Raw genomic sequence first — 16,321 nt, forward strand, 5'->3', positions numbered from 1 at the left:
GGGCAGTGGAGGTGAACGGGATGCGCTTGCCTCTCGCTGAACTGGACTCCCAACTGTGGTTGTGGTTGCACTGGGCAGCTCCCAGGCGCAGAGTGTGGGTTGTGTTTGTGCATGTGTAACTACTCCTCTAAGCTTAAAGTTGGAGAGTATTCTTAGTTGATTTCAATGAAGGTCAAAGGAACAACAAAAAAGGGGGAAAAAGGTCAAATAGAGTGGGTCAGTAGTTTATCATCCATATATTGTTTGAGATATGGCCTGATTTTTAAAGCTAAATCCACCTTGAGCCTATTAGCGTGCCATCGCTGTGCTTAAGTATAGTGTCACAGACTCTTGGTCTTGTTAAAACTAATTTTTGGGAGTATTTGTTGTGCCTTAAAATGTTCAAATGATATAATGGAGGATGGGAGTGTAACAATAAAGACAAAAACAGGGTTTATTAACTTCCCCAGATAGAAATACAGAGAGTTTCAGCTGTTACTAAGAGTTCATGGCCTTCTCTAACTAGGGTTTCAGTAGATTTGTCGGTCAGCTGGGGTCATGCATTTTTACCCACAGTCAAAACACACATTGGTGTCAGCTGCAGGGCAAGTTGGTCTTCCCTGACAGAGGTCAATTCTCTTGAGTAAAGAAAGTAGTTCAGATTCAGAATACGATCCCCACCCTGAAACTACACCTATTCTGCTCTTCTGTGTGTGTTTGTGCATGCAGAAATACAAATACAGAGAGGGAGATTAACGTGAGAATCTTTAAAGCTTTCTAATCTGCTTGTGCTCATGAGTAGGAAAGAGATAAAGAGACAAAAGGAAACAAGACAAACCCAGTGAACGAGGTGGTGTCATCTCCTAAATCATGCCCCCGTTGAGCCACAGGATCGCTCACAGCCTTTTTTTTTCTTTTTTCTCCTTCACACTCTTGCAGTCACATGAGCCTTGACATTCAGCACAGACACTCTAATATCCAGCCTCTCATACCACACTTATACCACCTCAGCAGAAGCTGTGATGAGTCAGTCACATGCTAAATGCCACTCTTCCTATACATTCGGTATAGCAGGACAGCCTAATTATAAAACCTGTCCTAGCTGCAGGTTTCATCCCATTAACAGCAGTGTGTTCCAGGAAAATGGAAGGGGTAAAGGTTACACGCAAGGCTGTGGTTGTGGTTATGGTCTGCTAAGCCTAACAAAGGAGTCTGAATTTGTATGCAGCCAGAGGAAGTTTTTCATGGGAGGCTTGACTCAGGGCTAAAATGTCCCATGGTCACTGAAAATGACCTTGGACAAGATGCTTGGACTTTAAAGTGCAATAGTTTTATCCTATTGACTATAGTTATTAACTAACTTAACTTTTCAAGCTTTATTTTGATAGAGACAGCTGAAGAGTGACAGGAAATGTGGAGAGAGAGAGATGGGGAATGACATGCGAGAAAGAGCCCCAGGTCGGATTTGAACCATGGGTTTCCGCAGTAAGGATTGAGCCTTCGCACATGGGGTGGCTGCTCCACCAACTGAGCTAAACACGGCCCCGTACGGTATACTACAAAGCACTACCACCATAGTAAGGCCACGTTCAGACAGGGACAGGGAAACCGGCATATATAATCACTTGAAAATATAAACTTGGTTATGGTTTTGTCACCTTAGAATAAGCCTTTTATATCTTCAAAGAGAGCGGGTCCTCTTGTACAGTATCCCAGAATGGACAAACCAAACTATGACTCTAGAGAGGGACTTTTACGCTTTTACATTATGTGATGGCTACAGTAGGTTTCTCTACACATTTTGAAGGGGAAGGGTGAGGCGAGAGGAATTCAGTCAGTTGCAACCTGCAACTTCACCACTACTAGATGCCGCTAAATCCGACACACTGGACCTTTAACTTGGAGAAATTTACTATACTGAAGTGAACAACAGGCTAGCAGAAAGGTAAGTAATCAGATATGCTTTGGAAAATGATTGGTAGTAATATGAAACATATGTGAAACACATGTTCTATGAAGTGACTGTCATCAAAATGACTAAAATCTAACATTTTTGCTGGAAAAAAAAAGAGAAGCATGCTGTTCATATGTCTTGATATATGACCTAACATACCACACTGGTCACATGATCTGTGAACCTCTCTCTCCCTCTTTTAGAAGGAAAGTAATCTCCCTGCTGCCTTCATGTTGGGATTTAGCCCTTAACATTTACCCCCTCAGAGGGTCGTGACCCAAACTCACCCAATCACAGCACCAATCACACACATTAGAGGAGTTTGTTTTGCCCTCGCTCTGACCTGTGAGTGCTGATACTTCCTGTAGCCACACGTCTGTCCTCAGGTCAAACATTACTCACCGCCAAAAAGCCTTAGAGCTTAGAGGTCAAGTGTTCAGCGATCACCCATGGCCAGTTTTCTTTTCAAAGTTGTTTACGTTTTTACAAGTTGCAAACTCTGGTTAATATGTTGTTGCACAGTATCCACTCACAAATGTATCCTGGCAGCATTTAATATCCTGTCAAATACATCATTGATACAATATCACAGTAACCAGACACAGATCCATATCAGTAACCAGGTATTTCTTCACAAAGCCAAACAATAAGCAGCAAACATAGAGGTTCATGCTCATTTACACTGCTTCATTAAACATTTGCACGTACACCATCCAAAAAGACACGTACAATTACACAAATTAGGTAGTAATTAGAGGAAAATTCACCCTTTGTGCATTCCAGGATGGATTTCACAAAGGTATAGGTGAGGTTTTAATTATGATACTGCCTCAGAACACGCACACATTTAAACACACACACACTTGGTTGGGGGCTGTCTGACTCCCTAAGGCTTGCGTGCCATCACCCAGCTGCTTGAACCTTGATGTATACGAGGAAGAGACATGGCCCCAGGTTATTAGCTAGACCACGAGTCACCTCTGCAGTTGATTGTTGCCTTATTTCAAGTAGTTCCCTCCTCACACACACACACACACACACACACACACACACACACACACGCGTCATTGAACCCTCAGGGCCAGATGAAAGAAATCAAAGACATGTGACCCACAAAGGGATGGAAGAAGGGCTACCAGGGTCTGTTCATGTGTGTGTAGGTCTCAGTCAGCCTTCAGGTCATAGAACAGTTTGTTTCCATTACATGAATAAAGTGGATTCATTATGTAAAAATATAATTGACATTTGTCTCTAAATTCCTGCATTTAAAGTTGCAATCCTTAAGATTTTCATGAAATCAAACCCTATTTTTGATACCATTTATGATATAGGCCTACAATATAGGGCTACAAGTAATGATCATTTCATTATCGTTTAATCAGCTGACTATTTCCTTGATTAATCGACTTTTTGTTTATCTGTAAAATGTCACAAAACTGATAAAAATGCCACCCAGAATTCAAAAGCTGAAATGTTTTTGTTTTGTCTGACCAAACAGTCCAAACAGTCCAGAACAAAAGATCTTCAATTCACTATCTCATATGACAAAGAAAGGAAGGAAGCTGGAAGCAACAAATGTCATTTTTACTGTTTGCAGCGGCGTCTTCCATTCACACATTGGATTCAAAGCATGAGTGAAAGATAAATGGATGTTATTTATCACACTGATATCAGCCTTGCCTTTTGCGGTTCACTCTCTCTGAAGAAACTGACCATTTGCCACTGGTGCTGCTACTTCTTATTAAAAACATTTAACCTGTGAAACCTGGAGGTGGCTTTTATTTTGAAGCACAGGAAGCGCAACGCATTTGTCAAGACACATCTGAAAATATAAAATAAATGTAACCGACTCCCTTTACTGTTTCCTGACATGTAGAAAACTACTTCCATTGTGCACACCATGAAATCCAGTTTTGGTTGCAATTATTTTTGACTGCCTTCTTTATTAAAAGAGCATGAGTTTGTTTGGCTGCACTGTAAACCGATACACCAGCTCATCTATCGTACTCATGATAAACACTGCTGTTGTACTTCTGTTGCTGTTACCACCACTGGCCACGGGTGTCACCAAATCAGAAAGAACTTGAAACTCCAGGATGACAACGTTAAAGTTTTGTGCGATTAAATTGAAGGCTAAACAGTTATGCAGAGAAAACTTGTAGTGGTTTTATTTTGAAAAGGCCACAGTCGTTTGAGTGCAGTTGAATGCATTAGTAGTGAACATAGCAGGCCTGCATCGTCTTGGTGACCCCTGCTGCAATGCAAACTAAACACTCCAGTACTGTAGCGGCAGGCCAGCCAGCCAGCATCTGAGGCCACACAGCCAGGCTGCATGAGTCACACAGTCCAGAGCGAACCAAAATGTGTAAAAACTTCACATTGGCAGATTAGTTTGTTTACATCCTGCGCTGGACGTGATTTGGCCAGGCTGACGCAAGACACAGCCAAAAAGCCTGTCTTCTCTTTCCTCCCTTTGACTCGATCCTTCTCTGCCTCTTTCCTTCTTTTTTACTTCTTGCTTCCTTCTTTTCTTTCTTCCCTCCTAACTATCTCCACTTCATCTCTCCCACTCTAACTGCTGCCAAGAGCACATGACCATGAGGCAGTGGTGCAGCGGAAAAATAAAGCAGGCCTGCCCTTGTAAAAAATTTAAATGAAGTTAAAAAAAAAATAAAAAATCAGACAAATTAATAACAACACGAAACAGATGGGGAAGTTGTATTTCCAGAATAAAACAAGACATTCGTAAAAAAAACAAAAAATAAAAAAAACACCCTCCCCCCCAGCAGAGTTTGCCAAGTTATGAGCTCATACTTTGTAGGCCCTCTGCTGAATATCTATTCATAGCGTCAGCTCCAAGATGTCAGACTTTTATGACCCATTTCTCCTCTCGTTATCTGCAGCAACAATTAGGGGCCTGCAATTTTAACGCTGGAAATATGGAAGTGTTTTCCTGACTTGGAAGCAAACTCAGGACGGCTCACAGTGAAAGCGGTGTGTACAGGGACTGATTAAACTCCTCATGCTTCTCAAAACGTAGAACGAGACTGGTAGAAAGTCAACGTGGGGCTGCAGCTTTGTATGCATGTGTGTGTGTGTGTGTGTGTGTGTGTGTGTGTGTGAGTGTAACCAAGTTACAGTATAGTGATGAACAGGGTCAGTCTGGGGTAACACACTCACCCTATATCTGCCACGGTTCTGAGGTCATGGCTGGCACAGCGCTCTGAAATTCTGTGATGTCATATCTGCATCATAGCATACTGTAAGACTACTACTACTGCCTCTCTTCCTGCACCACCTTGAGGTCAAAGGTTTATCTCTTTCTCTGATCAGATTTGAAAAACCTTGCCGTTTTAGTTCCCTCTCATGGTTTCTCCTGCTCTGAATCAAGGGCGACATTTGAAATCTGTTGGTAAACCCTCTCATATCCATGCAAAACATCAGTGTTTTTGCTCAAAATTCATGCAAAAATCAGGGGCTCTAAAGAGTGTGACAACAAGCTGACAGCACCAAACAATGCAAAAGATGTCTGAAGTCTTTTTTAAAGACTCTGCACATCCACACATGTGATGTTCTAGTGGCAGACCGGCAACCGCCCCAACAGGTGCAAAAACTAATCAGGAAGACATCAGTCATGTCTGCACATACCCACAAGAGGTGGAGCATGTTCACATATTTTGAATGAAGGATTGTATTTCTTCTTCCATTTTTTCAACATCTTGTCAACCTCAAAAATATCTGACAAGCTCTGGTTCTGCCATTCAGCTTAATTGGGACTGTTGACTAGGATGTTTGCCTTTATGTGGACACCAAGCGAGACAGCATAATTGGAACCACCTGCAGCTCTGGTCCACATCAGGCCCAAACAGCCAGATACTAATCTGAGAAGCTGGACCTTACGGTCACATTGTGTTTTGTTGTGGTCCAGGATTCAGAAAGATAATTTCACTAACTTTATGTTTTGTACTCATCTGCGGTAGTTTACTTTGTCCATCTGCTCGCGTTCCCGCGTGCTGTAGCTGAGGAAAAAGAAGAGGAAAATTGCCAGAAATACTTACAACAAACATCAAATAAATGGCAAGCAGTCATAGCATAACATAACAGACTTTTCCTTAAGTGAAAGACTTGATTTAACTAGACAAGAGAGGCTTGTAATTTGTTAATTTAATGTACTCTACACTGTGTATGATTCCTGACCAGTTTGACAGAATGGAAATGTATTTGGAGGCTTTCCATTTACCTTTTTGTTTATTTGGTTTACAGGGTCAGTGTACTGTAAATGAAGAGTAAGCCAAAAACACTTATTGAAATTGGAAACAAGTATGTTATTTTATGTGTATACTTTCAGATACATAATTGGTTATGTTTGTGTAATTTTGCACATACAGACATTTCTATCAAGTTTTCCCAGCTGGAACTGGTGGCTACAATGTTGTGTGCTTAACCTGCTCTTGCTTGTTAAACAAGAAATCACGTGAGGGAAGATTACTGTGCATGTAGGACACCTCGACTGACATGTAGTTTCATATTTATGTGAAACTGTCTGTACTGAATTTAGACTTTTACTATTGCTGTTGAAGAAGGGGCAGGAATTTCATGGAATGTTTGACATTTTGGCAAATATGCTCATTTGATTTCTTGCTGAGACAACCTGAGAGGATCAATACCAATCTGATATCTGAGTGTAAAAATTGTGTTAGTGCCTGCAGGCTGTTAGCTTAGCTTAGCATAGCATAAAAATACATGGGGAAAATGTAAGTCTTGCTCTATCCAAGGGTAACGAATCTCCCTAAAACCTCTAAACTAAATTAATTAACTTATTATTAATTAATTAATTTAATCTAGATTTCTAAATTTAAACTATTTTTAGCTGGTGGCAGCAACCCAACAATGAGGTTGCCAGGCAACCAGCGGAAACTCCTGGAAGTTGACCGAGAAAATAGCAAATAAGTGTTTTTTTTTCCACAAACAGTCGAATTTTTCCTTTAAAGGACCAGTGTGTAGGATGTAGTGGCATCTCATGAAGGAGAAAGTACGAAGCCTGTGAAATGCGCAGAACCCGTGTCTAGTTTGTCTGTTCTGGGCTACTGTAGAAACATGGCAGTTCAACATGGCTGACTCTGTAGAAGAGGACCTGCTCATTCTAAGGGAATAAAAACATAAACATAAATCTGACACTTACACTGGAACTTAAAGTTCAGTTGTAACCTGAAACCCTTCCCCTGATTCAAAACCTTTGGGTCCCACAGCAGGACAAACTGACATACAGCATTATACTTTTGATTTAGATTGGAATACCATTGGTTACCATACTTCATGTATCAGTAATGTGCTAAAATGTAATTGTACAAACGCTGTATGTCGCTACAATAGCTACAGGACTTTCCACGGGACAACTTCATGTGTTGACTTTTGGTCAGTCTCAAAGTGTTTGAGATTATTTTTTGTTAAATTGGCATTTTCGTAGGAGGTTTGCGCTCCTCGTCCTGATCAACTTGATTCTTGCAGGAGTCATCTTTCCCCAAATTGCTACAGTGACGGTAAGGATCGAAATGCTAAATAAATACAAAATTATGTGAATAACATCCAGGTTAGTAAATACCAGATTTCCTTCTTTTTTAAAGCATCAGCAGAACTGTAAAAGACTGCTGATATGGGCATTAGTTATCCATGTGTGAAAGGCGTTGCATTTTCAGGAATTACATTCATGCCTGCATTACAGGGAAAACTATTATCTATGTTACCATCTCTGTTATGTAATACATGTTGGATTAATAGTGAAAATGTTTTGGTTTAGGCGTGGTCTATACAGATTCTTCTTAAAGAAAAGTTTCCTTCAAAAAAGGATTTGTGCTTCCACTTTGCCCCAGATCAGTTTTACATAAATGTCAAGAGCTTTATAAAGAACCACATGGTGGCGCTATTGTATCCAAATCAGCACACACACACACACCTTGATCCAAATATGTTGGATTTTCTTGACAACTTTTCATAACAGCATTGTTAATGCTGATACATTTTAACATTATGCTGTCATCTGACGCCTTGTGCTACAAATGTAACAAACTGTATACTGTCAAAAAGAAGAAAACACCAAAGTGTTAAAATCTGTTACAGTCCTCTGGAAAAGTTTACAAAAAGGCCATGAGCTCAGTAGTAATTACTACAGACAGTCACAGCCAGTATGAGATATTATAGGAATAGCTCTCTCCCTTGCTCACTCTGTATTTGACTCCTACACGTTGGTATCAACAGGAAAGAGGCAGCCAATGAAACTAATTGGGTGGTGTGTGTTTTATGAAAAGAACAGCCTGTGCTGTCCCAGACTCCCTCCCACAGCGCTCTGACTGGCTGGCTCCTAAGTGGTCTGCTTTTCTTCTCTGTGCTGTGATTGGAGCCGGGGAAAGCCAGTAACTAAAAACTTTTTTTTTCCTCCCCCCCTCTCTTTTCCTTAGGACCTATCCTTGTTGTTTTCAACTTCAGAGGCAGAGCTGGGCTGAGACGATCCAGCACAGTCACAGCCTGCACTCTGGTGCTGTATCTGCACTCAAGATGGACACTGTGTGTGCTGGATTGTAGTCCAACCGTGCACTTATATCATTTTATTGTAGCAAATATCACTGGTAGAGCAGTGCAGCATAGTTTATAAGATTCAGGACTCCTTTTGGAAAATTATCAGACTGTTTTGTTCAGCTTTCTACAGAAACGAGCTCACAGCTGACTTATCTTTAAAAATATGCATATAAGAAGGTCACTAAAACTTCACTGTAACGCATGACAGATCTTTATAAACTAATTTGTTAGGGTTTAGACAGCTGATAAATTTTAATTACAGCTGTGTCATTCATCTGCACACTGAAGAACCCACTAAACCTATTTAATAATGTGGTTGTATCTCCAGCAGCTCTTTGTGTGTAGGACTTTGTAATCACTACGTTGCGTGTGCCAGTTTACAAGGGTGGATCACTTTAAACTTTTAAAAGTGTTTGTTAAGGGTGGAGTGTTTGTGTGCTGTGCAATGAAAATAGTGAGCGCATGGATTAATTACACCAGCATTGCTTTTTAATCGATCAGACTGCAGATTGATGGAAAAAAGAAAAGGAAAGAAAAATACAAAAACACAGAATATAAAATCGATTATTAGGCTCAGTTTTGCAACAGTTTATTTATCTTAAAAACAATAATGAAAATATATATTTACAATAATGTCACTTGGGAAGCTATACATACACCCACAACAACAAAAAAGCTCAACATAAATAAGTTAGTATAGTTTTTTTCAGTGTTTTTCAAAAAAAAAAAAAAGAAAAGAAGAGGAAGTCGAACAAGAAGAAGAAAAGAAAAGAAAAAAAAGGCACACAGGTACACTTCAAAGTTTTACACCAACTAAGGCAGTGTCACTTTGTTTCTCTGCCCTCCAAAAAAAAAGAAAGAAGAGAGAATTAACAATAGTGCAATTACATGTTCCACATGAATTCCACACCACAAATCTTTGATTCACATATTTGCATAAGTAGCCCAGTGATTTTACATATTTTATCTATGTTAACCTGGACTACACCACATTTACATTACAAAAAAAAAAAAAAATAGGGATATGTGACTTGAAAGCCACCAAAAATATTAACTCACCTAATTTAAAAAATAAAAATAAAAAGCTAATTCTTAGGATTATTAGCAAATACTGTTAAAATTTGGTTGGATATTGCTCAGCAGTTTTAGCCACCCTCCCACCCCACCCCCTCACCCTTAGAACAAAAAGGCACACACTTTGGCAAAAAAACCCCTAGGAAATAATAATAATAAAAAATTAATAATAATAAAAAAAAGGGGGTATATAAGGAGACATTATTCCCATGTAAACTTTATCTGTCATGGCTGTTCCCAGGTAGATGGACCTTCAACTTACAGTGTGGCCATCTGGGCCTTCAAAAAAATAAAAAAAACAAGATATATATATATAACACTGGGACAAATAAAGCCACAGAAAAAAGAAAGACAAAGAAGACATTTTGTTTCCACATAACCCTGACTTTTGAAAAATCTGCATTTTTAACTTACATCAATTACCTGAATGATACAATATGACCACTTTAACAAAATAATATTTCTCTGCTGGAAGTTGCACTGCAACTTCCCGAGTCAAATTCACACACTTATTCAAATACATTTAACAAAAAAAAAAAAAAAAGGTATGAAAAGCATAATATGCTTTTTTTTATGTGCTACATCTGAAACATAGGTAGTAGATAAAAAAAAATGAGCAAAAATCCATTTGCACACTGCTACATTGTCTGCTGCTTCTGAGGCAATTTAATTGAAATGAGTGCCAAAACTTGATAGTGTACATATTCAGTGCTTGTGCAGCCTCTCCTCCTCCCTTCTTTTAGGAAAGGGCTGCTTTTTTTAAAAAAAAATTTCTCCCCCCATCTGTCAGATGATGAGAAAGGCTACAGTATTCCACCAGCAACAGGTCTCCCCGCTCTGTGGGACATAAAAGAGGAAACAGGCTGTTGAATGGTGCAATTGAAAAAGCAGTTGCTCATGCTTGAATATCCCTTCATGCAGACGCGCACGCACAGTCATAGCATGAAGCCAGTGGAGGAAGATGAAACAAAACAAACAATATGCAGGTTTGGTGACGTGTAAAGTGTGTTTACAGCTGTTATGATGCTCGTGTTAAATAAGCACATATGGCTGTGTTGGCATGCAGAACAAAAGCAGATTATTAGTATATCACACAGAGAACCTGCATGTTATAATCCACTCATACAGCCGAGGACAAGGAGGGTCTCTAACCTGGTAGCTTTTCACTGGACCTCCGCGCTCTTCTCCGGCCTGCTCGGTCTCTCCTCCGCGGCTCTTACCGCTGCACCGTCCGGCTCGTCTTCATCATCGTCTTCGTCGGTATGCGACCTTTTACTCTGACACTCGCTGGAGCAGGAGCCTGGCAGACAAAATATATATATTAAAAAAAAAAAAGTATATTTCTGTATATAAAGCACACAGGGTTGGGGGGGGGAAAAAAGTTGCCAGGTTTGTTGTGCGGAGCTGCACGTAAAGGCACCTGACATTCTCGACTTGAGTCGCCGTGAAAATATGCAAACTACTGCGTAATAAGCGAGAGTTCGCTCTCCAGACTGAGTGTGCGTTAATGTTGTAATCATCGCTGATAAGAGGCGATTAAAATACTTCAACATCTGTAAAGAAATTCTCCCCTGTCCCTCCCTCCCCCCCCCCCCCCCCCGCTGTCTTTCTGTGCACACACACACCAACCGATCGCAGCCCAGCGTTGCGCTTTAACCCGAGCACAACTGTTGCTTCGCGCGCCTTGCACTGCGGCACCAAAACAGACGCAAAAAAAGAAGGAAAAAAAAAAAGTCGCAAGTCACTCACCTTGGTCTCCTGAACGCCTTTTCCCCAAGCTCTGCCCGCGATCTGCCGACTGCCTTCCGCTGCTCTCCTCGGCATCCTGTCGGTTGTTGTCGCCGGGCGAGTCCGCATCTCGATGGTGAGGCGGTCGGCGAAAAAACTCCGGTGCGTCGCTGTCCTCCTGCCACTCGTAATTGCGCGGAGTGAGCGGTCTGTCGTTGACGGGATCGAAATTGTACTCCTCCATAAAATCCTGCACATCTTCCCGCATCGCAGCCGTGACATACCTCCGTATCTCCTCTCGGTCAGGTGAGCCGAAAAGGTTTCTGCGGACCGGAGGTCTGACGTTGTCCGGCTGCCGCGCATCCACCCTCTCCAATGTCGGGCTCGCATTAGAAAGGCGAACATCTGACATTTTGTTGCACATATGACAAGGAAAAAAGGAAAAACACAAACGAGCGAACCTTCTCAAACTTCTACTACTTCCAAAGAGTATTCCTTTCAAATGCAAAGTCACGGGAATGATGCATGCGTGCTCCGCGCGTATCATCCAAAACGCGTACGCGCAAAACAAACAACCGAGGAAAAAAAAAAAGGGAAAGAAATAAAAGCGTCTCCACAAGGCGCAGGGGGGGTTATAAGAAAGCCACTCCTGTCAAGTCCGTAGTAAAGCTGATGAAAACAACAAGTCAAGTCATAACAGCCAACATGGCGTTAGAGGGAGCTATGAGTGAAGAAGAAAAGTTGACATCAAGGACTATTTAAACAGAGATGGCGTTTCATTGGTCTGCGCAGTAGGACCGCCCATAGAGCTTCTTAAAGTCGAACAGGGGCAACAACAACACAAGAGGTGGATTGGATTAACTCTACACATGAATATGGCCTAGTTCATCTGTTTGATTAGCTAAATACAGAAGAAAGAGCTAAACAGATAAAGGCTGTAATTATGGAGTGCGTGATCATGTTTTATCTGTCCATTAACACCTGATTTATCACGGCAGGCATCAGATTAGACGTTTAACTCGACGCCCCAAAGGTCAAAGATATCATTTTTGATCTCATTACAGCTGTCGTTTGTATGCCGTGTTCATGCACTGTAAAATAAAACCTGATAAGAAAACATTAGATTTATCTACCCCCCCTCCCCCCCTGCAGGAGTTTCGAGGCCTCCCCTCCAGGCCGGTAATACGATCACAGGAATCAATCACCAAACGATAGTATGAATGCTGACAGGAATCACTGCCTGATCTGATTTGGTGTGGTGTCACATAGACTGCTTAGGCACACTTGATTCAATCAGTGTAAACCCATTCAGGCTACGGCTTCAAGGTTATTGAAGGACAACAAGATGTTAAGTTAGTTGGGTTTTTTTTTTTAAATGCAGGAAACTTAAGCAAATAGTCACAAATCTGCCTCCTGGCATCAGGATGACATCAGCTCTTGTGCAGAAAACCTTCCGTCATCGATTGGCACGGTGCCTATCGCTGTCAGACTTTGCCACTGGTGCCACAGGGGTGGTTTTTGTGCTTCGCTGGTTGTAATTACTTTGTGTGTGCTTGGAATTTAAACACCAGGGAAACAGAAAATGGTGCAGCTTTGCTTTTAAAAAAAACACATTTCCCTTAACTTATGTTCATGTCAAATTGTGTTTCTATGCATCCTCCAGCTGCACAGGAATTAATTGAACGCATCAGTATTAGGCTCCTCGTGCACAGGCGTTATCAATTTCCCCCCCCAACTTCAACTCCTCTGCAGCGAGTGTCGCTCTGCATTCCTCTGCAGCGTTTGCCAGTTTAAAAAAAAAAAAAAAAAAAATTCACTGGGCCTGCCTTTAAGGCCATGCTGTTTCAATTAACCCTTGAAAAGAGTCAAACATCTCGTGATGAATACAGCGAGGCCATCTGTTAAATCGATGTTATCGCCGGGATCACACTTAATCCATAATGTGTTTATGCTGCTGCAAACTGTGGCCCCGTGTTGTACAGAGTGATCCCTGAGATGAAAACAAGATTTTGATCAAGTTGATTGGACGGGCAATTGAGGAACGAGAGCGAGAGAACATTTTGTTTTTGGGTCACACACACACGCAAACATAACCGATGCTTTACGGGTAATACTTGTGTTTGTTTCTTCGAGTTCGGTTTCACTGAGCGGGATGAGGCGACTGTGGCACACTTGTTAGTTACACATGATGATTCACGATTTAAACGGTCATAAAAACAACAGAGAGATGTCACTGTTTCTGTCTATTTTTTTTTTTATAGTTTAAGATAACACAGAAATACTTTTTTTTTTTTTTGGACTCCACAGAAGTCAACAGTGCACTCTGTGGCCATGGATGCACAAATGAAAGGGATAACAGTGAGGCGGTCTTCAAAAAGGAGGGGTCACTGTCAACACAAACATTTGTAGTTGGAAGGATTAGTCATAGAAATGTTGCTGAAACGTAGTGAAATGTGTTTTTTCTCATACATACAAAACATTGTGCAACATAGAGAAATTCTTTAACCTATTAACTTCTCTACCTTGCACAACCAGTGGAATTTTTTTCTTTAGTCTAATGTGTTGAGCAGTGTGTAAAAAAGGGCCAGATTAAGGCCGAACAAGCACGCGTTATTAATTTAAATGCTGTTCGTAGCATTCAACACTCGGCTTTTTCCTGTGTAACTATGCACATATAGTGCATGACATCAGATTTTTTAAACAGGGAGCCATTTTTAATTGTTGCAAACCAGCGGATCTGATTCCCCGAGCCTGCAACCACAATCCCACAGGGGTCCGGCAACACCGGTCACACCCGTTGCTCGCTTCTATAAATCTCTCCAGAAACAAATAAACAATCGACGAATAACACCCTGTAGGCTAATACGGCAGCTTACAGAATAAACGGGTATTTTTCTCTGTGTGGTGTTAATTTCCCACCCGAATAATAATAATGATAATAACCCAGAGCTATGCTAATAAATTACAGGATGTTTGGAGTTTTTTTTGGTGTGGTGTTTTTGTCCAGTATGGGTTTGATAAAAATTAAAAAAAAAAAGCTGGTAAAGCGAGAGACATCTGGTTGAAGGTTATGGGACCTCTTTGTCTAACGTCATGAGACGCCAGCATTGGAGCTCTGCTGCTGCTGCTTCTTCTTCTTAGCCAGCTCGGTCTGAATCTGATGGGGGAACTGGTCCAAGTGTTTGTTCACGCACTGTAAGCAAAACCTCTTGGTGTAGAAGAGACTGCAGTCCTGCAGACAGGAGAGAAAGTAGAAGGAGAGTCCAGCATCAATGCTCCAGTTCTTCTTTTATATATATACACCTATCTTGTTTATCTGTTCCTGAAACCAGATTAATTGATTTAAGGGGCATCACAGTCTCTCAGGACATATAGACTACATGCCACATGATTACAGTTATGTGAGGAAAACATCTACAAGGTCAACTCATGCCAACTCAGGCCTGATCATCACACACAGCTACATGTAACACTCCTATCAGGGCTGCTGGAGGAGTATGCCAACATTTGATAAAGCTGAATTACTCGCTCATATATATTATTTTACTCTGTTGCATGTCGTAGATATTCACTTATAAAAGATAAATAAAAGTCTTACCGGTCCGACGCAGACACGCACCCCGCACAGGCTGCAGCTGGAGCCCAACACTAGAAACTTCTCCTTGTCCGGACTGAAGGGGTCTCTGGTGACAAAACACTCCTCAAGCAACCTGAGAGAAACACAAACACACGCTCACCTGTGAATTTAAAAACACAAACACACGCTCACCTGTGAACTCACAAACACAAACAACTTTTATTTCGCGGTTTTTGCCCGTTGGCATGGCAGCGGCTATCGTTAGCATTAGCACAGCTAGCTCCAGACGCGTGAGTGGACTTACACGATGGCTCTGGTGTTTGGTGGTTTCTGGCCGTGGTAAGTGAAAGGGCTGCTTAAATCACACACCTGGCAGGTGAATATTTTTTGAGGGGCTTCACTTGTCGTGTGCTCCATCGTTTTCAGAGCAGGAACAGTTCGCTGGAGTTTCCTGGTTTTCATTTTGTTGTTTCATGAAGTTTTACCGCCACCTACCGGACCGGGGGAGCAAGGACCCGCACACTGTCTGTGGCTATTAGCGAGTCATGATAATTATTTAATTACAACGGTACGAACAGAAATATCAACAGGTTGAGACCGTGGCTTTGTCATCTTATTTTTAAAAATATTTTTAGTCGAATGAATCATTAATTTAGTGCTTGAAATGATGTATATTTGTATATAAAACTATACCAAAGCATAGCAAGTTAGCCAAAATGAATATAATCGCTCGTTTTCATAGTTAACAAACTAAAATAAATACAAATAAAATATTTTACAGCGTGTCAATAAAGGAAAAGCACAGATGTAATTAATTAATACATAAATAGACATTTTTCACAGCAGCCATTTGACGTGCACTAGTCAACACACAGGTGTTTCCAATGAGCAGCAACCTAACTCTGTACCATTTGTAATTATTTAATAATAATAATAATCATCATAATAATAATAATAATAATAGACCTTTTTCACAGCAGAATAGTCAACCCAACATTTGATTTATATTCAGTGCTTCAAATTAATGTATGTTGAGAGAAATTTGTATATATTAATGTAATGGGTCATTTTCATAGTTAAAAGACTGAAATAATATTTTTATGCAGTATATAATTAAAGGAAAAGCACAGGTGTAATTAATTAATTGATTAATAACATTAGTTGCTATTATTAATCACATTAGTTCCACTTGTACTTTTTTGTTTAGATTAGATAAGATTCAACTCTATTGTCCCTGCACAAAGTACAAGTACTGACACGACGAAATGCAGTTTAGCAAGTAACCAGAAGTGCAGAGTACTTGTACAACTGAAGATATCTGCAGAGAAGACGACCTATGGACAGATAATACTGGCACTAATTAAGGTTCAGTTCCATTTCTTGCAGCAGAGACTTTACAGTGAGCCAACATGCACCACAGCAAGCACCCGGACTCT

At 40.8% G+C, this 16,321-nt stretch overlaps 2 protein-coding genes across 2 annotated transcripts; both read right to left on the reverse strand.

The window, feature by feature from the left end:
• Positions 1-11,321: 11,321 nt before the first annotated feature.
• On the reverse strand, positions 11,322-11,720 carry LOC104933552 (cyclin-dependent kinase inhibitor 1B). The gene has a single exon (XM_027272449.1). It carries the CDS (start codon positions 11,718-11,720, stop codon positions 11,322-11,324), a length of 399 nt encoding a protein of 132 aa, XP_027128250.1.
• A 1,834-nt stretch (positions 11,721-13,554) lies between these two features.
• On the reverse strand, positions 13,555-15,441 carry cdpf1 (cysteine rich DPF motif domain containing 1). The gene is made up of 3 exons (XM_010749037.3): positions 15,190-15,441; positions 14,907-15,018; positions 13,555-14,540 (listed from the first exon to the last, which is right to left on the reverse strand). The coding sequence occupies exons 1-3, from the start codon at positions 15,345-15,347 to the stop codon at positions 14,400-14,402; spliced, it is 411 nt and encodes a 136-aa protein (XP_010747339.3). The 5' UTR covers positions 15,348-15,441; the 3' UTR covers positions 13,555-14,399.
• Between the last annotated feature and the right edge of the window lie 880 nt (positions 15,442-16,321).

This window comes from Larimichthys crocea, chromosome XX (genome assembly GCF_000972845.2).
Source record: "Larimichthys crocea isolate SSNF chromosome XX, L_crocea_2.0, whole genome shotgun sequence".
Taxonomy (NCBI): Eukaryota; Metazoa; Chordata; class Actinopteri; family Sciaenidae; genus Larimichthys; species Larimichthys crocea.

What these genes read in the sequence shown, in the direction of transcription:
- LOC104933552 (XM_027272449.1), bottom strand. Translation starts at nt 11,720, where the DNA reads ATGTCAGATGTTCGCCTTTCTAATGCGAGCCCGACATTGGAGAGGGTG.
- cdpf1 (XM_010749037.3), bottom strand. Translation starts at nt 15,347, where the DNA reads ATGAAAACCAGGAAACTCCAGCGAACTGTTCCTGCTCTGAAAACGATG. An exon ending in CCAAACACCAGAGCCATCGT is followed by an intron (nt 15,019 to 15,189) that starts GTAAGTCCACTC and finishes TGTTTCTCTCAG; the next exon opens with GTTGCTTGAGGAGTGTTTTG. An exon ending in TGCGTGTCTGCGTCGGACCG is followed by an intron (nt 14,541 to 14,906) that starts GTAAGACTTTTA and finishes TCCTGTCTGCAG; the next exon opens with GACTGCAGTCTCTTCTACAC.